This window comes from Triturus cristatus, chromosome 1_2 (genome assembly GCF_964204655.1).
Source record: "Triturus cristatus chromosome 1_2, aTriCri1.1, whole genome shotgun sequence".
Classification (NCBI taxonomy): domain Eukaryota; kingdom Metazoa; phylum Chordata; class Amphibia; order Caudata; family Salamandridae; genus Triturus; species Triturus cristatus.
The window spans coordinates 706,235,550-706,259,722 of record NC_140580.1 but is presented as its reverse complement, the minus strand read 5'-3'; the positions used below and the strand labels follow the sequence as shown (position 1 = coordinate 706,259,722).

The 24,173-nt window shown below is 44.5% G+C and overlaps 1 protein-coding gene across 2 annotated transcripts in view; it reads left to right on the top strand.

Annotated features, from left to right (window-relative positions):
- LOC146867869 (uncharacterized) overlaps positions 1–24,173 on the top strand; it is a 587,713-nt gene that overhangs the window by 557,524 nt on the left and 6,016 nt on the right. For both annotated transcript variants that reach the window (XM_085608579.1, XM_085608578.1), the window contains one exon: positions 19,298–19,395. In XM_085608579.1, coding sequence (XP_085464705.1) covers positions 19,298–19,395 — 98 coding nt within the window. The remainder of the gene's footprint in view (positions 1–19,297; positions 19,396–24,173) is intronic.

Genomic DNA, 24,173 nt, shown 5'->3' with positions numbered 1-24,173 from the left:
TAAAGAAGCTAGACGTCCTACCACCAGAGCATGTTATACTGCAAAGTGGAAACCATTTGTAATTTACAGTACAAATAACAAAATCAATCCACTAGATGCTTCTATTTAAAACATCATATGCTATCTCCTGCACCTACAACAGTGTAACCTAGCATATACATCCATAAGACTACATCTTGCTGCAATAGCAGCTTATCTCCAAAACAGACAACACATGTCTTTGTTTAGAGTAACTGCTATTAAAGCACTTATGGAAGTACTTAAAAGAATAATTCCACCTAGATCTCCACCCTCTCTAGTATGAAATTTATATATTGTCCTTACTAGACTCATGGGTCCCCCTTTCGAACCTCTGCACAAATGCGAACTAAAGTACCCCACTTGGAAAGTAGCCTTCCTAGTCGCTATCACATCTCTCAGAAGAGTTAGTGAACTCCAGGCATTACCCATACAAGAACCATTTTTACAAATCCATCATAACAATTTGGTTCTTAGGCTTAACCCAAAATTTTTACCTAAAGTCGTTTCTGCCTTCCATCTTAACCAGTCTGTTGAACTCCCAGTTTTTTTCCCACAACCAGACTCAGTGGCAGAACGAGCTGTTCAATCAATTAATCAATCAGGGGCTTATAAAGTGTGCTACTCACCCGTGAGGGTCTCAAGGCGCTCGAAGGGGGGGTGAAGGCTCTTCACACGTTAGACGTTAAGAGAGCAATACTTTACTACATTGAAAGGACAAAATCCTTTAGGAAAACCAAACAACTCTTTGTGGCTTTCTCCCCACCTCATAAGGGCAATCCCATTTCCAAAGCAGGTATTGCAAGGTGGATTGTTAAATGCATCCAAATATGCTATCGTAAAGCCAAACGCACACTAACCATTCCCCCTGGAGCTCATTCCACACGCAAACTAGGGGCCTCTATGGCATTCTTAGGGAACATTCCCCTAGATGATATCTGCTAAGCAGCAACTTGGTCTACACCACACACTTTCACTTAACACTATTGTGGAGATGTGCAAGCAAAACACCAATGTATGGGCCAGGCTGTATTAAGAACACTTTTTCAAACCACTGCAACAGATACCACCACCAAGGAAGTAACTGCTGTATAGTCTATGCACAAGTATACGATCTACAGCTCATATTCCTCGAACGGAAAATACTACTTACCAGTATGCATCTGTTCTTGGCATGTAGAGCTGTAGATTCATATACGTCCAACCGCCTCCCCGGAGACCCCTATCTGTTCCAGTACTATCTTACTTAGAAGCTCTTGCATAATTTGCATAATTTCTGCCCTGTCAGTATCCATCAGTTGTGAATCCAGTGTGTGTTGCAGTGATTGAGAGGTTTGTGGTTTATTATCTTTCGTGGACTGTTTCCTGTCTAAGAGCTCTTTAACTTACTGTTCACATTTTTCTCTGCTTTCAGCCATACTTTGCAGTGGTTCAGTCCCTCTTATGTGATTGCTATATCCAATTGATTTCTCTGAGATCATTTATTTCTATGTGTGTAGCTGTGTCGCATCCTTTGACAGCTGATCTATTTTATAGGAAACTTTCCACAGTTTCAGTCGCAAGGGGTGGTCCCTATCCTTGGAATTCATTTTCATCTACCTTCTCTTTCTGTCAGAGTGTGACCAAACTGAGGCTATTGCCTACATCCTGGCTGGCCCAGTCTATTGTAGAAACTAGGGCGATCTTTGTCTCTGGTTTTAAGCGGCCTCCAATAATTTCACCTCCTTGTTAACTCAAGAGCTGAACGCACGTGGCCTCCAGTCAATATGTTCTCTCACTGGAGCCGAGAGGGTCTGCTGGAAAGAAATGCTGGTAGGTTTCATGCAAACCTGACATGTAATCAGTTAGTATTCCCATAATGTGCATCTCATCCCATAGTGCTGCCCAAAGTGTGTCAGTGCCTTCTGTCCTGAGCTTCAAGATGCTCTTTTGTAGTAACAAGTCCTCACACTGGGTAAAACTCTTTCAGGATTATTTGCAAAGCCTACGACTCTCGATGTGGTGCCAGGGCCGGACTGGGAACCAAAACCGGCCCTGGCAAAGTGCTCGGACGCCACCCCCCACCCCCCCTCCCCACTCCTTGAGGGGGCCGCCGAGCTCTTTGCCAGGGCCGGTTTTCCGCCGATTTTGTTACAGGGCCGAACGGCCATGTAACAAAAAAGGCCCCCAGGGGCCAAAAACCGTCCCCCACCCGAAAACCGGCCCCCACCCGTGCGGCGCACCGGGGTATTGCACGGTGCCCGCTACGGCCAGTCCGGCCCTGTGTGGTGCTCCTTTTGCCAGTAAGTAGGCAACTGCCGGCGAACACTAACACAAAGCAAATAGAACATAGAACCCTAGGGACAATTATGAGGCTGACTTCCCTAGAGACCTATGTAATAACATTACAACACATCCCCTTCTGTTATTATTACAAATAAGAACACCGTAACACACAGGACTAAATAAATGGTGCTGAAAGAAAGGAAAAGGATTGTTATAAGTGAAACAAATAAATACAAAATATAATTAAACATTTAATTACTTAAACAATACACTATACTGCTAAATGGTAAGTGCTTACAGTGTAAAAAAAGGGAAAACGTAATTGAAAGACAAGTGCATAAGATTAGCATATCAAAGGACTGTGCAAACGTACACATCAACAAATCCTTTGACCAATGCAATAGCATTCATCGAACAAAGTTTTGCAGGTAGAAAGATGGTCTCTTTGGCCTGGGAATCCTGCTGATCCCACTCCAGCTCCTACTGTCAGCAGCAGAATCAACTCTTGGCCTGGGATCACCACTCCCAAAGCGATTGCCACCTTCCATACTGGTACCGTTCAAGTTCACCACCTCTTGATCCTTCATAAACAGAAAGCCACTGCATCCTTCACTTTCATCGCCACTCCTAACACTCCCTTGTGTACTTTATTTGGCTACTCATTTTAAGTTCCAACGTTCACCATTAGTTAACACAACATCTGTAAACATTCTTCCCCTCAAAAAACCTTTTTTTCTCACCCGGATTAAATTTTCACCCTTGTACTGTCAATGAAATCCAACTGTAAACTACTAGACCCTCCACCCCTTCCTTTGATCCCACTGACTGGCAACCTCCCTTAACACTCGGGGCCTGATTCCCAAAGGGCATCCGCACTCGTATCGGAGGCCCCGCAGTAGTGGTGGCATCACTGTAATGAGAATTCTCATTGTGGAGATTCCGCACCGAGTGTGGAGACTCCCCCACATCTGCGGAGCCTCTGCCACAAGTACGGTGGCCCTTCGTGAGTCAGGCCCTCAGTGCCTATCTTAGCTGTCGCTCAGTGTCATTCTGGTGCCTCAGTTGTTCTTGCTTTAGTACTCAATTGTGGCGACTGGTTGCCTCCCTGATTGATTTGTAGGGTGAAGTAAGCGTCTTTTGCTCTCTGGAGAGCTGACAGTCCACCTCTTCCAGTTCAGAAATCACATTGGCAATGCGCAAACAATCCGCATTCCCACTGGGAAGTCTTTTCTCTGTACTCACTTCCTCCACTATGTGGTGTGTCTGCCCCCCAGTCTGCGGAACGTGACATCTGATTCCCTCCCTTTTAGTGCACTGAATCACTTTCTCAGTGTGGCACAATGACTGGCACTTCTACCTCCATGCATCGCCTTCATGTAAGGAGGGCACCAGTCCATCATGCTAATCAGCGGCAAGTTGCAGATAATTATTTGGTGGCTTTTAAAGGGATCTACTGGTGTCGGACAGTGGTGGATGGTGACATTTAAAAGTAGTGGGGCGTAAAAGTTGCGGATGAGTGTTACGTCACAAGTGAGCGAGCCCGACTGAGATAGTAGTGGTTTGAGGAGACCCCCCCCCCCGAAGATTAATATTTTTAAGGAGTGGGCAAATGGTGTATTTTAAAGCAAATTTGAAAAGCAAGATGGTTTATAAAACTATTGTGAACATGTAGGCCTTAAAGAGCAGCATGTGCACAGGCAAGGCTGAGCTCTCCAAAGTTTACTGCCGGAGCCTATAAAGTTATGTCATCTTTACCACCACCCACCCCATCAAATGCAGCCATCAGTTACCTGGCTGTGCTTGTCCTGACAAATGGTTTGAATTATAACTGCTTCCATTGTGAAGGATGCGAAAAAAGCTGTAATCAAAGCAACACTCAGAAGTACCAGCCTTCTGCAAACAACAGTTTTATCCAGTCTACAAGCCATCTGTCACACCTATTGGTTAATGCTGTGTAACGTGCACACAAAAACCAAATAGTTACATCACATTACAGAACTGTGTTTTGCTGTGGCTCAGTGCCATCGCCTGTCACCCAGATAGGAGTGTCTGGCCATTCTGCCTGGGGGCATAACATAAATGAAGAAGTGAACAACAACTACATCTTTGCACCTGTGTGACAAATTATGAGACACTGCCAGGCTGCATACAGACTTACACAACACAAGCACAATGCAAGTCTACACTCAGCACAACACTATGCAAGCAGAATACACAGTGCAGCCTCACACACTCACCACACTGCAGGAGCCCATTTCTCTGCTGTTCTGGTGTATTCACCAACTTTCTCGCTTCATCATTCGTAAAGCAAATAATACATTTTGCAAATGCTGTGGAACAGGAAAGTTCATCCGTAAACATCCGAAAATAATCCGACAATGACAGGGAGTAATCGGGGAAACAACAAGTGATCCTACCATTCTCACTATATAAGTCAACAACCAAATAAGTTGGATTATTCATATAGTGGAAATTGTAATATAACTATTTTTTTTGTTTTTTTACCTCATAGGCAATGCCACAGTTCACTGCCTGTAGGATCAGACTACCAAGCGGCCATTGTATACTAAGGGCAGTGTTTTTAATTTACTTTTGTTGCATAGCGCATGCACGGGGTCTACGGGAAGGGTGAGATAAGTCACGCGCAGCATGAGAGCAACTGCGATAACAATAAATGCCTAACAGTAACATAATGATGATCTCTAAATTATTTTTAGCTCCTCTTTGCAACATGCATATATTTTGTGGAAACCTTATTAACTCTTTACTTTTTTGATCGGTCCTATTTCCCTCTGAGGAACTTATTCTGTAAACTTCTCACCTCTGCGCTTCTCGTGTACTTGACTAGTAGAGAAGCTTGCCTGCTTCTCTTGAGCCAATCCAAATGCTGCACCCTTGCTGTTCATGTTAGCAAATAGCATGAGAGCAGCGCCAGAATTTGTTGGGCCAGGCAAACCCAGCGCCCCTTAGGAGACATGGGGGCTGCAGCTGTGATCCCCCAGCTCACTACATTGCGTGAGTAGAATAAGCTTCAAGTGCCTGATCTCTGTGATGCAATCAAAAGGGCTATTTTGTTCGAAACCTGTGTATATATGTATGAACTATTGTTTTTAGTTCATGATCGTTTTATAGATCATAATTTTTAACTTTTTTTCTCTTTTAACTGTTTGTTAATCAGATGTAATCTTAGCTTGTAATGTTCTTTTTTTAATTATTGCTGAAATTATGCTTGTAGAATACTTTTTATGCCGGTATTGTATCGCGAAATAAAGTTATTTTGACTGACTGGCTTCGGGTTGCCGGGTTGGCCAGTGAAAGGCACCTTTCCAACACTACATGCCACTTCCCTTGAGTGAGTGATCCAGTTGAGTCCAAGACTAAGCACCTGTTAATTAAGCCCTACCACGCCCACCATCCTTCCTGCAGAAAGGCACCTGCGGGCACCACATCGGCTGAGTAAATCAAATGAGTTTATTCTTTAACATTTTATACAGGGAGCAATAAATACGGGAGGGCGATGCTCTTAAGCCCGTATAAAGGAATTGCCCCTGGTGTCGGGCATCTTGACGAGATGTGGCAGTACTTTGGTTTCTGGACTCCTCCAAAGCCACAGAGCTTCTATTGAACACTGTTTTGCGGGTGTTCGGAGAAGCTCTGATAAAACATGTCTACTACATAACCCTGCTACTCATGCGTTCTTAAATGTATTTAAAGTGCTGTTCAGGAGAGTGGATGAAGGTATTATTAAGTTGCGGTCTTACAGTGTGTTTTTGTGCATGGAACAAAAAGTAGTTAAAATTCTGGCAGACTAAATGCATGCTTGAGTGAAGAAAGGTAAAACGAGTGTCTGCATTTTAGTCTTTAGTCATATGTTTCTACAAAGCAAGGCTCGTACTTGGTGTCCCACAAACCTCAGGCATGGGTTTAGATCTAGTTTAGATATGAGGGTAGTGGGAAAAAAAGATGTGTAAAAGCTGAACACTCTGAGGTCAACCTTCTGTAGATCAGCAACTGTTTTTCACCTGCGTAACTGTGGCTTTAAGCTTTTGTCTGTTCTGCAGAGAAGACAAAGGAACATTTTGCAATAACTTCTGTAATCAAATGAAAAAATTCAGGCTTAAACTTTTTTCATTTTTGTACAGCTATAAAAACAATCAAAAGCCATGGAAAGCAGACCACCCAGTCCCCAAGATTTAGGATTGAAGCATGAATGTAGTAGTATGTTTTAGTACCAGCATATCATTGTAACACTATTGTCTGAGATAAATATCTAGTCTTAAATATCGTTTACATAAATATCACCCCCATTGAAGTTAATAATAGAAAATGTACACCGAGTGGTATGATATTTGTGTAAACAATATTTAGGTAAATGATATTGTTATTTATGTTAGTCAATATTTTTGTTCAAAATACTTTTACTGTCAGACTCCATTCAGGTGGGGGCGGGAGGGGGGAGAGGCACAGGTGAACAGGGGCTACTGGGCCCCAACTGTAGTGGCTAGGGTTGTTTGCTACTGGTGTCCTGGGTCCGTCCTCCTATGGCTCTGCAAAGTAGACCAGATTCACTCCTTCCCTTTTCCTTTCTCAGCGAACAGGCAGGCTTCTAGGGTCCATGCAGACCCTCAGGTCCTCCAGCTGAAAGTGCAGACTTCAGGTGATGTCCCCTTACCTCTGGGAGACTTATTATCATGCAGACACCAGCCATGGTCACCTCAGTGCTTTAACTACTCTGTGGGGCACTCCCTTCCTTGGAAGCTTAGAATGGGAAGCAAATGAGGTGGTTTGGAGCCCACTTCTATACATATAATACAGGCACAGGATGTGAATCCACTGTGTAAAAGTTTCAGAATCAGTTTGGATTGGTGCTTTTTCAAATACAGGTTTCTGGCAGCTTCTCAGTCTTAGCCTTTGTGCTACATGATTGCTGTCAAAACAGGTTTCAATGATGCTGACTCCAAGCAGAGGTGTCTGAAATAAGGACTCAATTAAATGTGTTCTTAAAGTGCTGGGATAATGCACCCACCTTGAGGTCGTAGAGTAGCACTGGGCTCCCACTCTGCACTAGAACTGCTGGCTTAATTGTGTTTTGTCCCACAAAATGACTTAATCAGAACACTAACACATGGCAGTCGCCAGATCGTATGGCCCCTATGAGGGTGCTCCTGTAGGTCAAAGAACAGGTTCTGGACCATGCATTACCAGGGACAAGCCTAGACCTCTGTACACAAGCTAGATAATCGTGGGGCCAGGGCTAAAATTAAAAGTCTGTTTACTAGTTTCACAAGCAGGCAGGCACTAAGAGATGGGTACCTAAGGGCAGGTGTTGACCTGTTCCACGTTCATGGGACATTCCAATCCCACAGACTCCCCTCCCAAATGAGATTACCTGGAACCTTACTCTACCAGTGGAGAAGGCCAATTGTTGGATCTGCAAAACTGGCAGGAAAGTCTATCTACATTCTCATTATTAATTTTTGCTTTGTTATCCACTTTGAAACATAGGTCTTGTAATGAGATAGGCCATCTCAACAACATGAGATTCTCACCCTTCATTGCCATCAACCATTTAAGTGGCTTGTGATCTGTTGGGACCACATTCTTTTTTTTCCCCATTTTTGATTGTATTTTAGGATTTTTTTAAATCATACATACCTCCAAAATGGGGGCATATTTACAAGGGCATAGCTCCACTGGAGCATCACTTTTTCCGATGATCCAGTGGCGCGTTGCCCTGATCCATATTTACAAGACCGCACTAAGCCACTTTGCGCAGCTTAACGCTGCCCTGTAAATATGGCCCTCCTTGATGCAGTTTTCTGCGGCAAAGGGGCATGAAATGGGTGTTGCTGTGGATGTTCCCATCCAACACCCATTGCTTTTTAAAACTGCCCCAGTTTTACAAGGATCAGTAAATCTTCAGGCAACGCCAAAAAGTAACGCCTCTAAAAAGGTGTTAACATGACTGTGGGACTTGAGAAACAACAACGGAGAGCTTTATTTCGTATACGTCGATTTTATTGATTTTTAAGGGTATACATGTGCGTCTTTCTCTGTCCTTTCTCTTTATCTTCAGGGGCGGGGCCTTGGTCCTTCTTGGTATATTTGCGTAGGCCGTCCCTTAGAGAAAGAAGAGAGAACTCTGTGCTACCATCTAAGGATCCCTCCCAGAATAAGCCTCTGAGGTGACCACATTCCTCAGACAGCCACCCTCCTCCGGGAGCGTGGCGGGACAGCTCGTGGTGCCAGATGGGGTCCGGCTCCCTCCTTGGCTCTGTGGCGGTAGTCTTTGGTCTGACCTCTGTCTGCTGCCGGGAATCGTTCCTGAACGCGGGAATTCCTTCTCCCTCAACGTCACTCTTGGGGCTTCTCTCAGCATCCACTTGCGCATACTCCTCCAGGTTCGACTCGTCCCCATCCTTACAGTGGGAAAAGCCGCATATCAAGCCGGATGCAGCATCAGCAGGGATTCCGATTGGCTCATGTGATGTGGTTCCATGAGTGGTGCATGGGCGTCTGAGGTTGGTGTCCCGTGGAAAATTAGGTTTATTTCGCCTAGTTACTTCCTCTTTGCACGTGTGCTGCATTTTGCCTACCTTCTCTGTCTCCACAGTTCTCTTTCATTTTCTTTTACCTGCCTTTCGATTTCATTTTCTTTTCAGCCTTCTCTAACCCATTTCTCTTGCCTCACCCACCTCCTTCCCTTTTATTCCTGGCAAGCTAATCTCAACTTCTCCTTCTTTAACTCTGTGGCCTTTTCCTTGGTCATAGCTTTCTAGAGCACCAAGTGTAAGTTCCAGGTCTCGACTAAACTCAAGGGAATACGTCTTGGAGTGAGTGACCTTCAATTCAGTTGTGGAGGGAGTATCTCAAGGAAATACTGGAAATCAAATTTGGGGACATACTTAGGGTGTGTCTGGGCAAACCCCATGCTAAGGGGCTTGGAGATCCTTGCACCACAGTATTCCTGGGTTCTTATCATGGTACCCTCCCCAGAACCCATCACACTTTCTTCCTACCACCCGTTTCTCAAAATCTACCAGGGTCTCTCCCTTTAAGTGTTTCGAGGAGCCCTCCACCCGTTCTCCAAACACAGATCCCTCAAATTATCTATGGTCAGGGTGAGAAGGTCCTCTCCCACCAACCTTTTAGCAATTTTGCAGGCAATGCTAGATTTAAGCTTAACTTATTCAGTTCAACACAGTTTTAACTGGAATTGCAAATCCTACCCTACTTGCTGCTATATGCAGGGCCTCACACAGAGTATTCAGGGGCTACTGTGCCCAATCATGGTAGTTAGTTGTCATGTGCCAATGATATTCTGGGGTCCATCACACTATAGCTTTGCAAACCGAGCATTACTGTGCTTGATTCTCGGGTTAGCAAGAGTGAGAAGTCAAAGTCTTCTCAGGGAGGTGGTGTAGGGGACAAGAGCTCAGGACTCAATAGTAGACCAACAGAGACAGTAAAGTATTATCCAGCCCAGTACTTGTCCTTTGAGTAAAAGAAAGTACTTAAGTGACCCATCAAAAATTAATATAACACAGCTTAATTCGGAGAATGAGATACAGGGTTGTAATCACGTTTGAATCTTGAAGCGCTACACCCTTCAGTACCCTGCTCCCGCTAATGGAGTTCTCCAGCATCTGTAATCCCTGGCTTTTAATGCGAGATAAGGCACTCATTAGGCATATGTGCCGTTCGCTCAACCACCTCCAAGGCATAGGCGCACCAAACTGTTTAGTTCTTTTTCACATCTTGGTGGGTACTCATAAAAAATCTTAGTATATTCTGCAGACCTCGGTCTACTACCCAGTCTCTCATTCTCTCATAGTTGTCAAGATCCACACTTACTTGCGTCTTGCTGAGGCTGTCCGGGCAGGCATGGGACTGATGCTCCTGCAAACATGGCTTTTGAGTTATCGGGGCAAGAGGTGGAGCTAAGGCTGCATCTACAACCTCACTTGGATCTTGACGACTTGAAGATTTTAGTGCTGGGGGGCACCTGCGGCCGCTCTGTCTTGAACAGTGAAGGACTTTGTAGGCCAGGTGCAAACTTGATGCGGGTATAGCAGGTGCAGCCTCCAGCCCTATTTTGACCTAGTAGCTTAGGCAGAAGTGGCTTCTGGCCGATCAAGGTGCACACTGGATTGTTGATAGAGTGTTCTGTCTCAGAAGTCAGCAGTAGCGGCACCATTCTCTCAGCCGTAGCAGACTATCCATCACACATGATGCTTGATTTCTGTAGTCGTTTTGATGTGGTTGAAAGCGACAACTGCATAGGAAGACAGGAGAACCCCTACCACATGCAAGTTTCTGCACTTGGCTGTCATCAGCCTTCCAGATGCAGTAATCGAGGACTAAAATACAGGACCTGTTTAGAAACTTCCTCACTTGATCAATCAAAACTTATTTCCCAATCATTACCCCAGCTTTTTACAAATTTCATTGCTTGGGAAAAACTAATCATCATTTCGCTAAAAAGGAGTGCACTGAATTTCCAAGGGGAGCCCTATCTCAATACTCTTTCGCTTCATTGGCTGGGTCTTCACCATCTAGTTGCAAGAATGTAGTCAATACGCTTCCACTGTTTGAAGAAGCAGTATCCACCCTCTACTGTATGCCATGCTAAACCAGTGGCCATCTCAAATGTTTCCCAGTGGTCCGAGTCCTGAGACTCTCACCACACAAAGGCTTACCACCATATATGTACCACACACTCTCTGCACATATTTTCGCTGGTCATATGCAGGGCAAGTCCGCACATGGCAAGTCAAACACAGCACAGCATCGCACACGGTAAGTGGAATTGTACTCGAGGGGTCTGTAGACTACCTTCTCCTTGACACTGAGGTGTAGTCACACAACAGTGTCACAAAAACTTTGTATGCTGTCACCACTGCTTTATGTGACTTTCTCAGGGCATATACCGTAGTCCTCTCATCCCCATAGGGGCACTTTTGGTGCATTCCTTCAAGTCACAGAAAAGGTTCTGAATCTTTTATTGCCAGGGGCAGGCCTTGGCCTCTGTGCACACGCTAGATTAGCATGATGTTTGGGCCACTGAAAGTCAGGATACTAGCAGTAAGGCACTCGGGGAAGGTGAGAACGCCTGGGCTGTACTGGTCTTGTATTGTATCAGGTAGTTTTCCAGTGGGCTGGAGCCACTGGAGCTCGGTTTTAAAAGCCCAAGGCCGCTGCCGGTGTATCAGTCAATACCCCAGCTCCCTGAAGAGACTACTTGCAGCAGGCATAGGGGGCTTCAAGAAAGAGATTGAGAGATGGATGGAGAGAGAGAAAGTGACTGAGCTAAGAGGGAGCAGAGAGATAGAGAGGAGAGAAAGGATAGATGGAGAGCCAGAGAGTAATTTCAGGAAGGGTGAGGGAGTGGTTTTAGCATTTTTGCCAGGACTGATTCTGTTTCCGTCATCCTGCCCTTGTGCATGCCCATTCACAAGGAATGGGATATTCAGGGGCGTCCGGCAAGCCTCGCGGGTGGGTGGGGGGTCGTGCGCGGGTTGGTGGTAGCTGGGGTTAGCGGGCTGCTAAAAAATTAAAATAGAAATTAAAACTTACCTTGCCACCGCCACCGGGTCCCACATCTTCTCTCCTGCTCACCTGTGTCTGACTACAGATCTGAACAGGAAGCAGGCAGCCAGGCTCCCACCCCTAAACCCATCACAACGCTCCAATGGAGCGTTGTGATTGGTCTGAGTGCTGTGACACGCTGCTCAGCCAGGGGCTGTAGGGGTGGGCATGTTCTACATGCAGACTGTAATGTAGCCTGCATGGAGAACAGGGGAGTGCGCATGACTGTTTTGGGCAGCCCAAGAGGGCCTACCAAACAGTCATTGCGCACAGAAGTGTCTACCATTCCTCCCCTGCAGCTCCGACCCGCCCCCTCACGCACTGTCGCAGTGGGAGGAAAAAATAAAACGATAATAACATCCTGTTATTATCATTTTATTTTTTCCTTTCTTTGCTGCTCCTGGCAGTGGGGCGACTCTCCTCTGCCTTAGCGGAGGAGCCGCCCCTTTCCCAACACTGACATACAACCTTTACAAAACATGGGGAGAGAGCAATTCTTTTGTCTAAATTTTGCCCTCTTGCAGCAGACTCACTGTTTGAAAATATTGTGTTAGTTTTGATTAAACCAACATGAAAAGTACAAAGCTGATGTAATGCATTTGATTTTGGCAATGCATCCCAACTGAGTTGGTGCCTAATTAAATGTGCTGCTTATTTAGTTATTTGTTTAGTTAGTTATTTACTCGTGTATTTATTTATATAGCAGCTACAGAAATATTTCAAACATAAGGACTGTGTAAAGGTAGCTATAAATGGTGCATAGCTCAGTAAGTAATGGAGAGTGGGTTTACCATTTTTGATGTGGCCAGTAGGTGCCATTATACGTCTGATTGATTGCGAGGATAATGTTCGTCTAAGTACATATCTGTATCTAGGTAAAAACATAAGCATTAATGTGCACATTCCAATGTCTATGTGTGCAGTAATTTGTTCTTGGCATTCTTTCTTTTTCTCATTTTTATTTAGGGCATAAGGAAGAGAACGATGCCATCTTTTTATTATTATTATTCAAAATCATATGACCATTACACCATCAGCTTTCTTTTTCGGCCTGATTATTGCCTTTTTATAGGTCTATACCATCTTCATATAATTCAAGAAAACCTTTTTAATTTTCCTCTCTGGGGAAGAATATATCTTTTTTCCAAATGGAAGACTTTTCTCATTTTTAGAGTCCATTCCAGGACTGTGGAATGCTCCCTGGATTTTCATCTCTGCGCAAATATTTATCTTACCACTGAAGAACTAATACAAATAGCCAATAATGCATGTATGTTTTGTCCAAAAATGTATTTACATTTCCAAACAAAAACGGCAGCGCAGGACAGGCACATATTACATTAGTGTCAATCGATTACATGATAATCACATTTTGACAGAGTTACACGAAAGAGTAACAATCCATGAGGGCATATTTAGAGGCAAACTCTTGCCAGGGCAGTCTTCTCTGACTCTGTCTGGAATCCAATCTGAATTGTCCCACTTGCATAATTTACCTATTCAAACGGGGGGGGGGGGGTGTTAATGCTTGCCCCCATGAACAACCGCCACACCAGTCATGTGCTGTCCCCCTGGAGGTATGACGAGTGGAGAGGGCTATCTGCTACCAACTGGAATGGCCTGACGGGGTTATGTGTGGTTCAGTAATCTGGATCCTTAGAATGTTCTTCCCATGCCCCCCCACACCCTATCATATTTCTAGGGCAAAAATCTACCCCTAAACTTTTACTATGAGAGAGTAGAGATCAGTGCCGCGCCTCCATTCATGTAAAGTTGGCGCTTTTTTGATCTGTGGGCTTTGTCCATTTTGGATGTCACACAACCCAAATCCAACAAACTAACTGCTCCGAGAGCTCCGGACTCCTCTAATAAGCCCAGAAGGGCCACTGTGAGCGTAAGTTCAATGGACCTACCCAATACTGCTGCAAGGAAGCATTTTATATTGGAACAGTAGTGTGGGAAAACCGGGAAGTCTCAAATACCGTGGAAAAATGTGCCTACTTTATTTGAACAAGGTATGCTTGTCAGATATGCTCCAATGACCATCTTTCATAGTTTCTCAGTATATAGTATACCCTCTGGAGATAGTTGAACTGGATTAGACAAAGACAGGCTGAAATGGGAGCCATTCTGGGCTCAATTCATTCGTCATCATCCAGTGCTCCTAAATCTTACTGTCATTTTGTTCACACAAGATCCATGTGGTCAACTACATTAAACATCAGAGAACAGTGGTTACTGGATATGCCTCTGCTTCCCAAGTGTTCTAATGACAATTTGTACTTTTGCGATTTGAACTCTGGGAGAGTATTCAGGAGCCCATTGAAGGGGTCAGGCATGTTTCTCAGTTGTAAAATTCGAAAGAATTGTGAGTTGCGTATTAGGAATGAATCCTTAAATTCCTCATAAGACCACATGTGGCTCCCATTCCAAACATCCCCCAGTTTGGAGTTTTCAGTATTGGGGATATAGACGAACAGGCGCCCAGTCTCCTGATCATGGTGGAGTTTTCTCCATGGACTTTTTTAACCAAATGGTGTGTTTCAGTAAATTGTGCAATGCTTGTAGTGCCATTTTGGTAAATTTGGGCAGTGGTGCAGGGATTTTGGGCCACAAAGGAGCCCCCCCTTTCTAGAGGCAGGTCTAGCTCCAGCCGGTGGGCTAGATTGTCTCTTTCCCCAACGAACAAGTTATTAATCATGATCAACAAGGCTTTCCAGCAGTACAGCTAGATGTCTGTGGTTGGTGCCTACACCTCCTTCATAAGTGGACAAGGTGCATTTGGCAAGTAAGAATCTGGGTAATTTGCCTGCCTACAGGAAATCCCAAAATGGGCCACGTATTCTATGGAAACACAAGTTGGTATCCCATTGGGGAAGTTATGCAGGGTCCAAAGCCTTCAGGGGAATTGGATCATTTTATATAAGTCTATCCTGGCTATGATAGACATTGGAAGAGATGACCATTACCTCAGAAGATCCTGGTTTGTTTTCTCTAACAAAAGAGATATGTTGGCATCCCAGCACAATTGAATATTTGAATTGTTGGTGTGGACTTGGAGCTGGGAAAGCTTCCTCAGGTCTCCTATCTCCTCACTCACTGGGACTAGAATTGACTTGTCTCAGCTGAGGCTGTAGAGCTCAAGGATTTTCATTATTCGCTCTCCTGTTGCAGGTAGATCTTGCAAAAATGTACATAGTCCACATACAGAGAGATGATCCTCCTTTCATCCCTCCCGCCACAAACCCCTATCAAGTTCATCTCTCTTGATCTACTCAGGAAAAGGCTCGATTGTCAGGGCGAACAAGAAGGGGCAGAATGGATACAGCCATGATTTGTGCCCCTGTCAATATGGAAGGGTCATACATCGCTCCGTTGCCCCTCATTCTGGCCCAGGGCTCAGAGTAGTGTCTTGAGGCAAATGAGGGATCAGGTGCCGAAGTTCATCTTGCACATGAACCTGAAATAGAAAATCGCAATTTATACAGTCAAATGCCTTCTCAAAGTCGAGTAGAACTAACCCAAGCAATCCTTTAACCTCCCAGTGTCTGACCAAAGCTAATTGCAACCATCTAAGGTAGTGTATGGTTCCCCACTTGGAAATGAAGCCATTCTGGTTCAGATGTATACCAGTGTCTGTATTACCTTTGCTACCCTACTTGTGAAAACTTTTACAAGAAACTTGGTCTCGATATTGAGGAGTGATAACAGCTGATAGGGGGTGCAGGCTGCTGGGAGGTTCCCCAGTTTTAGGATCATGACTATTGTAGAACCTGACATGTCCTGCGGTAACTGGCAGTTCTATATTGCCTTATTTAATAGTGCTAGGAAGTGAGGGGTTAAAATGGATGCAAACTGTTTGTAGAACTCTACTCGAAGCCACTAGGAACTAAAGCGCCAGGAGCCTCATGGTCTGCCCTCTGGACCATAGTAGCTGAGCATGACTCAGGAGTGGAACAAGATCCCTCTCTGTACTATATCCACTCCTGGAACTTCCTGTGTATCCACTACGGGACGGAACATGTCATCTATGCATGGCAACTAGTTGTGCGTATTGGAAAAAAGGTAAAGGAGCTGTCCCCTCTATGCCAGAGGTGCAAAACTTCCTCCAGCCTCAGCAATATGGCCCACTCTGGGAATCTGAAGTATCTGCGTGCCATTGACTGCTGGGAGTGCCAAGTGTCCTGCTGTCTATTCGTAACTGTATTAAACGTCCAGTTATGATTCTACCATAGGCTGTTAGATAGGAGAGAGGTAAGCTGGTTTTGTGTGTAATCTCATAGTGTTGGAGGGACCTATGCAGAATGAACGGACCAATTCTTCCCATATATTGATCCTGAGACCAACATTCATTTGCCCAGACAATCCAGCCCTATCTTCTCCACTTTCAAGGCAAAATATGACTGGAGGAGGATTGCTATGCCCCTAAATCCTGAGATGAACCCTCAATGGAACATACAGTTTAAGCCATATCTGTAGAGGAAGGTGCTTCTTTATGGCCACTAAGTATATCACCCATAAAAGCAGGATGTTCGGTGTGTCATCTAACGAATTGCATGATCCACCCACCTTTTTAATTTAGTTTTTTAGCTCATTAGCATTCCAGGAGAACATTGTGTACCCTCTGGGAGCTACTCCATCAGTGGAAACGGCTGTGTGTGTAACTTGCCTGTATCTTCCCAACTAACAACCAGCAATCAATCTAAAACAACACCACCCAACACCTGCCACCCTACACTTCCTCACTAGAAGCATGTGTTGCCCAGAATTGAATTTCATGGATAAAGAGGAAGAGAACAATATTATTCGGTCCTAATGCCTGATGAAGTGGCTCAGATTGGCACTTTCTTAGGCTTCAGAGCTTGTATATGCATAATGGCACTGTCAAGCCAGAAATAGTAGGAGGTAGTCCTGCTATGATGGTGGTGTACCGGCTCTGAGACCTCCACTGTGTCCTCTCCAGAAGGGGAGAGTGAGATGCATCTTGGAGTCTGACTGTCTGATCTTCTAACCAGTAGCAATGCCTACATCTGTGGCCCCTTTGGTTTCCACTCGCTTATGCGGGTGCTCCACTTGGGTAGTTCTGCCTTTTGGATTTGGTTCAGCTTTAGAACCTTTTTTTTCTTTTACCCAATTCCAAGCACTATTGGTGTATCAAAGAAGTGAGCCTTCTTGTATATCAGGACAACAGCATGTATTTCAGCAGTAGCACTCTTAGTTTTTTTTTCAATCCTGTGAATTACCTGTGTTGTTGTTGTACCTTGAGCATATGGTTTGCGAAAACCATGATCCGTGCTGTGCCGAAGTTTAGGCTCCCTTTTTGTGGCGCTCCTTGTTGAATTGCATCCCTCTCCACGTAGTTAGAAATGCAGACAATGAGAGGTCTGGGTGGTGCCCCAGGGGGTGGCATGGAGCCGGCATCTGTGGGTCTGCTCGATTATAGAACATGGGGAAAATGTCCTCTGCAGAACCGAGGATTTCCGTCATGTTGTGATGAACTGCGTCAGTCTGGGCGCCTCCGTCCCATCTCGGACACCCACAATCCTGATGTTGTTGCTCTTGAACCTTTCCTCTGCATCCTTCACTCCTTTCTTCAGCTCCTTAGTAAACTTCTGCAGATCTACAACCTTTCTTTTCATGTTAGGATCAAGTCTATCCCCTGCCTCTATCACTCGGTCCACTGAGTTTCATAGGACTCTTTGGAGAAGGGAGAGATCCAAAGTAAGCTTACCAATTTTCCCCTTTGTGAATGCATGTGTATGGCTTGTAAAATGGCAGATGTGGTGTCTGGATGTGGGCCCCCTCCCACAGGCTACGAAAACGAATTTGCTGTGCAACTATCAGCTGTCATGGTGGGCTTGTTAAATTTCTGTATTGTTTCTTGGGCAGGCTGAAAATCCATCTTTAATTCCATGGGGTCGCTGTCTAGGTGGGCTGCAGTGATCACACGTGGTGGCAGCTGTGAAACGGTTTGCGCTGTGGCCAAACCCTGAATCGGTGGGGGGAATGCCTTCAATCCTCCCTCAACCCCATGAGCGGTCCCCAAACACTGGATGTGGAGTACTAACAAGCTAGAGCCTGCGCTGGGGGGGGGGGGGGGGCATCAACATGTCAAATCGGAGGAAGGGGGGCAGGGGCACCACACACCATGGTTGTAGCCTCACCTGGGGCCAGCCTGGTTCCATGGTCCCCCACTGGTCGCAGTTAAGTGGCCCACTGTGCATAGAATGAAAGTTGTACTGGGCCAGTGAGAGACTTTTCATGACCTCCTCTATGCCCCAGTCAAGTCCTGGGCATGTGAGAAGATCAGGCAGCAGCCCAGATTGGGGGGGGGGGGGGGGGGGGGGGCGGTACGTCAAGTCTTGGGGATGAGGCACCAGGCACAATCACTATGCAGCTCAAGCCGTACCTCCACAAATGGCCAGTCGAATTTGGGGTCTGTAGTTTTACCTACTTCAGCAATTAATGCTCACATTCACTTCTACTGGCCTCCACACACTACCATTCAAAAGCGTGGACCTACGCCACTTCACCCCTGCATTCCTCAACCAGCCACAGTCCACTGGCCCACAATGCATTAGGCAGTAGGCATGCAGGCAGCCAATGAGTCAACAGACGATGGAATAGGTATTATTAAATAAATAATACCTATTCCGTCGTCTGTCGGCTTCCCCCCTGCCGCACCCTGCCCCACCCACCGCGCTTACCTGTGCCGGCCGCTGCTGTTGCCAAGTTTAGCTGCTAACCACCGATTATGCTGATCTTTGGTCATTGGAAGTTTACTAGCTAAGGTATATACTTTTGAGTTATGCTTCTGGTGCAAACAAGCACCAGTTATGGGTAAAAATGTGCACACCACACGCCATAACTCGTGGGGACCCTTCATGCTCAAACTAGCACCATTTTCTGAATGCCACAGAAACAAAAAAGGTATCGAGAGCACAACATGGTTTTTCTGCATTGCTATCTTTTACTGGCAAATTTCAGTGGGATTGCGCTTCTGAGCCGGAACCATAATTCAGTTATAACTCTTTTTCTTCTTCAGTACACACACACATCACCCTATTACCCCATCATAAGTTATATTAAACATTCTAACAATATATTTGATGAATTGTATATTTTATGCAGGTTTTATTCACTATTTGTATTGATTTTTGGGTTTTGTGTACCTTGGGTCAGAAATAAACTAGAAATTGTGTACTGGATTCCATTCACCATCTGCCACAAACCTGTCTGTCTTAGAACAGTTGGTGGATCTTAAAGTCAGTTGTTAGTCAGTGCAAGAACTGAATGCATTTAGGTATTAGATTTTCAATGGATTGAACGCTGAAGACTATTATACTTCTTTGATGAAGCCCACAGGTGCACAAACTCTTTATGAATGGTTTGTTAATGTATTGTACTCGATTTATTCATTTTGCAGGCAGCTGGTGCCTAAAAATATTGCAGAGGAGCTGGATCCAACTTTTAAATCAAAAAGAAAGGAGTCTCAGCCTGACATGCTCACTGGATGTTCACAAGGTACTTTATTCAAATATTATTTTCACTCTTCTCAAATAAATCCATCCATTATCTCTACAAGGAAAATAGGCTTTGCAGTTGATTTGGGGCACGGGCAAAGCATTCCTTTACACTTCACGCCTAAGCAGACATCATGTCCTCTACGTATGGAGAGTTATATCAGCAAATTTACATTTTAATTCCACCTTAGACCTTAATTGAATTAGACATGACAAAAAAAGACTCCATTGCCACATGAATGACATCAAGCGATCTCATGGCAATGCCATTCATTACAACCTTGTGTAAATGTAGAACAGTAATGCGGAGTCAGGCACAAGTGGAGTGCACATTTCTTACTGACTTTACAGTTTTTCTCCACCCAAATTTCACAAGATAATACAGTTGAAATGTGTGTGAGTAAAAAAGCAGTATTACAAGTTTTGGACCTCAGAATGCGGGATGAAAATGTCCTAGTACCAAGGCATCCCTTGTTCCAATGGGTAGAACTCATAATGGGAAGGTAATACCACTTGAAAGGAAGAGGAAGCTGCTATAGGAAGGTTATACCACACTCAGGGTGGGGGCAGAAACACACCTGCAATATTATAACTTTCTAGTGGCATTACCTCCTGCTAAGGCCCCATTCATGGATAGAGGCTGTTGCTCCCTGTACGTATTCAGATCGACCAAATCAATTAACATTGATGAAGTAAATGTGCCTAAAAGATGGACAGAAGTGATAACTGATGGCCTTTCAAGTTTAAATCTGCTCAACACTTCCTTAACCCCGGCTTCCTCACCCACCCTTGAGTGCCACAGGGATTTCCAATACTTGTATCTTCAACATTGCATACCCTGGGTCTCCAATGGCATCAACTCTACAGGGGCTTTGTGGGCGGCATCAACCAGAATGATAGCCAGTTGCCTAGCTGCCAGACCCCACAGCACAACTGAGATTGTCAGTCTAGACTACTTTAGAGGGCACCACACCATAGAATGGGAGTCTCATTCCTCTGAGCTATCGCCTCCTTTGATTTATGATACTGTATAATTGACCCATCCTGAGTGTTTGGTTTGATCTTCATTTGATTTACAATGAAAGGCTGTGTGGCTGTGTGGCACTGTGGAACAATATGAATGCAGGAAGGAGCTTAGCAAATGGTCACACACAGTGAGAAGGACTGGAGTTTAAGTCTTAGGTGTCTGAGCGACCTCCCTCTTGTATGTGCACTTTCTTTCTTGGGACCCTCAGCAGTAGCATTCTTTCAGAATGGAGAGAACAGGCAGGAAAACAGGGGAGGAAAATAATGAACGGACCCTAAGATCAAAACTGTAGAGACCTTTATGCATTGACAAATACACTTAAAATGGATTTGCTCCTCCGCATCAAGCCAGAGGAGTACTCTGTCTGCATGTGACATTATCTTGTTTTTCAGGTAAGGAGAGGCCAACAGCAGCATTTTACCCTACAGCTGTGCCAGAGCAAAGGCTGGTAGACCCACATGCAAACTTGTATAATGGCCAGCCTCTATCAAGTAGAAGAAAACTCCCATATTAGCATGATGCTCTTTGGGGGAAGAAGGGGAGTTCCACTGAGAGTCTGTAGAAAGTAGAACAGATTATGTTAATCTGCGGACTCAGAGAGCTCTTGTTCAATGATGTCACTCATGGACTTGACCGTGGCAAACTTTGACAAGGGTGCAACTCTCACACTTGTAGGCCAAAGCAATATGTCCAGCGCTCTTTTTTGTACAACAAGTGCACGAAGCCATAGTTGTGTCTCACTGACCAAGTCTGAGCTCACTTTGTGTTATTTTCCCCTCCCTGTTATTTCCCCTCCTCTGGTATTGATGCATTTCAGCATTTGATGAGCTGGACAGTTGCTGTCCTCTTTGACTACACCTGGGGCCAGATTTGCAAACCTCTTGCACTGGATTTGCATAACAAAAATGAGTTAAACCTGGGCAAAATGTTTTTGTTCGATTTACTTTCCAGCACAAAACTGGAAAGTTGCCTGAAAGTAACACAAAGCAGCTCAAAGAGCTATTTTGCATAACTCTGCATCAAGGGGGTGTTCCATGGGTGATACATGGGCATTCCGTTGCAACCACCCATGGTTTTTGACTGAAACCCCTATCTACTAACAACAATAAGCATGTTTTTTCACCAGAAAATAACACCACTTTGAAGCTGCTCTGTGCAGCACACATCCATAGTGGGAAAAGTTCTATGTTTAGTCTAAGTATAGTATTTTGTACGGAAGAGTATCCTTCCAGTACAATACCTGTGCTAGACTTGCCCAGACACTTTTGCACTACAGTGCAAAGTTGTGTATGTGGCAGTCTGCAGCTTGATTGTGAGCCAGTAGTAGGGAGAGAGCTGGATAGTGTCATATCTCTGTAGAAATGCCGCTTTCCTGCTTTCTCCCTGTCCCTCAATGCAGCACAGCAACTTTGGTTGTGTGACAATTTGGTAAATCTGGGCCCTAGACTCCAGCTTTAGGTCTAACTAAGTTGAAGCAGAGGACCAAGAAAGTGTGTCATTCAACTCTTTAGACTGTCAGACAAATTCAGTCACCTGTACCACTATGGAGTGAACCAGCCCTGGAGTAGTACACGTAATTGACTTTCATGCCAACTCCCTATCACATTTAACTCTATCCCTTTATAAAAACTACAAATCCAATCTTTTATGCAGCGAGGTGGCCATGAAATGAGTTTTCCCACTTTTCTCCTGTGTATAGAACTCCTGAATTAAATTTCTTGCATGTGTCCATCGGGTGCTGCTGACTACTTAAAAATTTTGAAATAGGTGCACCTTCCGCCAATCCAGGTAAGGTAGTATGCATTTAATGAGGAGTTCATTTTGCAAAATACAAGTGCACACATTCTGATTCTCATCCAGGGACAGAAATTACAACTGTATTGCATTGTGGTTACATTTATATAACGCTCCACATTCCTGACAAAGTACTTAATTGGTTTTGCAGACACGAAGCACTCTACTCTGTGGACTATGCATTTTAAGATGTGAATGGGTTTTGGGTGTGGCCTGTGTAGAAAGTTTTTTGTCGCCGCAAAATAACCCAAGTGGTGCTCTTATCGTGTCACAAGTAGCTTCATTTGAGCATGTAGAAGAGTCCAGAGAAATGACGGAAAGTATAGCGTACAGAGTAGCATTGCATAAGAATAGAAGGGTTGTGATACTGGTGTGGCCACTGTGTGGAGAGTTATGATTTTGGGTGTTATGGCAAGAGTCTTGATATTATGTTACAACATCATGTAGCAGCAATCTTATGTGGAGTGGGTGAAAGAGGAATGAATAGAATGCTGTTCATGTGATCGGGTCGAGAATACTTGTGTGGGAGATTGAAGGAGATAGGTTCTGCTTTTTGAATGTATATGATCTTCAATCGTCTGTTGCAGTAGAGCTAGGTCTTTACAGCCTTCCTGAAATCGAGTTGGTCTTGGGCGTTTCTCCTCCTTGCTGAGAGAACGTTCCTTTGATTTTTCTGTTAATAAAGAGAATATGGTCCCACCAATGTATGAGAAGAATCCAGCCGTGGGTAGCCTGTGAAGTACTTGGTGGCTGATGTGATGTGATCATGTAGGACTAGTTCGATTAGTTGTTAGGATGCTGCATTTTGGATTTGTTAAAGTCGTAGTATAGAAAGAGTTGTCCTTTAGCCTGTTGAGGTGGGACATTGAAGAGAAGTGGAGGGATGATGTTGCCTTAAGGTACCCACTGCCAATGTGCAGAAAAAGGCAAATGAGAAAGGAGCTGGGTGTGAAGTAATACTTGCTCAGTTAAAAAAGTTGAAAGATATATTGCTCAAGAAGTTGCTGAGTTCCTCTAGCCTCAATTAGAAGTAATTGTGGCGGCTTGTGTCAAGGACAGTAGTCGACCCATCATACATAGTGCAGGAACACCATTTCTGTTCAGATGTGGTCTTCAGGCCATCCCTGATGGTGATCAGAGCAGATTTACTGTCTCTGCCACGGTAGACACCTGTATGATAGTTAGACAGCAGATGAATTTCTTCCACAGAGTTGGAGATTTGAATGAAAGTTGCTCTTTCAGTTTTCATTAAACTGGCCTTTGGAGATGGTTTGGTAGATGGGTGGTTCTGCTAGTTTTTAGGTTTTTCTTCTTGACGAAGGGCCTGATGAATGAGCTCTTTAGGTCGCCAATGTAGGAGCATGTGGATAGGAAATTTTTGATAATGGTTCTTGCCGGATTGACTGCATTTGTAGTGACTAGAATGTCCTCAAGTTGCCACGCCAGTCATGATCACAAGCATTTCAGTTCCCTCAGATATCAAAGAAATGAAGGTATATCAACTTTACATCTGGAGTGGATATAATGGACAGGTGTCCAGTGAACCTCTCCCCACGTACATTAAATTGATCCATGTTAGGAAAAGGCAACTCTGCCAGACATAACAGGTGTATTTTTTTTAGTTCCCCCATTTCCTGAAGGCTTTACACACACAAGAACTCTGGACTTGTGTCATTAGAGTCCTTTATTGAAAGCTATGCTAGTACTGAACATATCCAAAGTAATGGTAGCAAATATCACAGTTTTACTTGTGTGAGGACATTCTCATTCCATCAGCTACCATGTGAAGAATCTCATGAGAGTTGTTGAAGTGCTGTATACCTGTATGCATGTAAATAAACACTACTCCCAAGCAAGACACTATATCACAATAGATGCAGGGATATATGAACGAAACACACTATCACAAATTAATATAGAAAAACGTAAGTAATACACTGGTAAATGGTTATATGCAT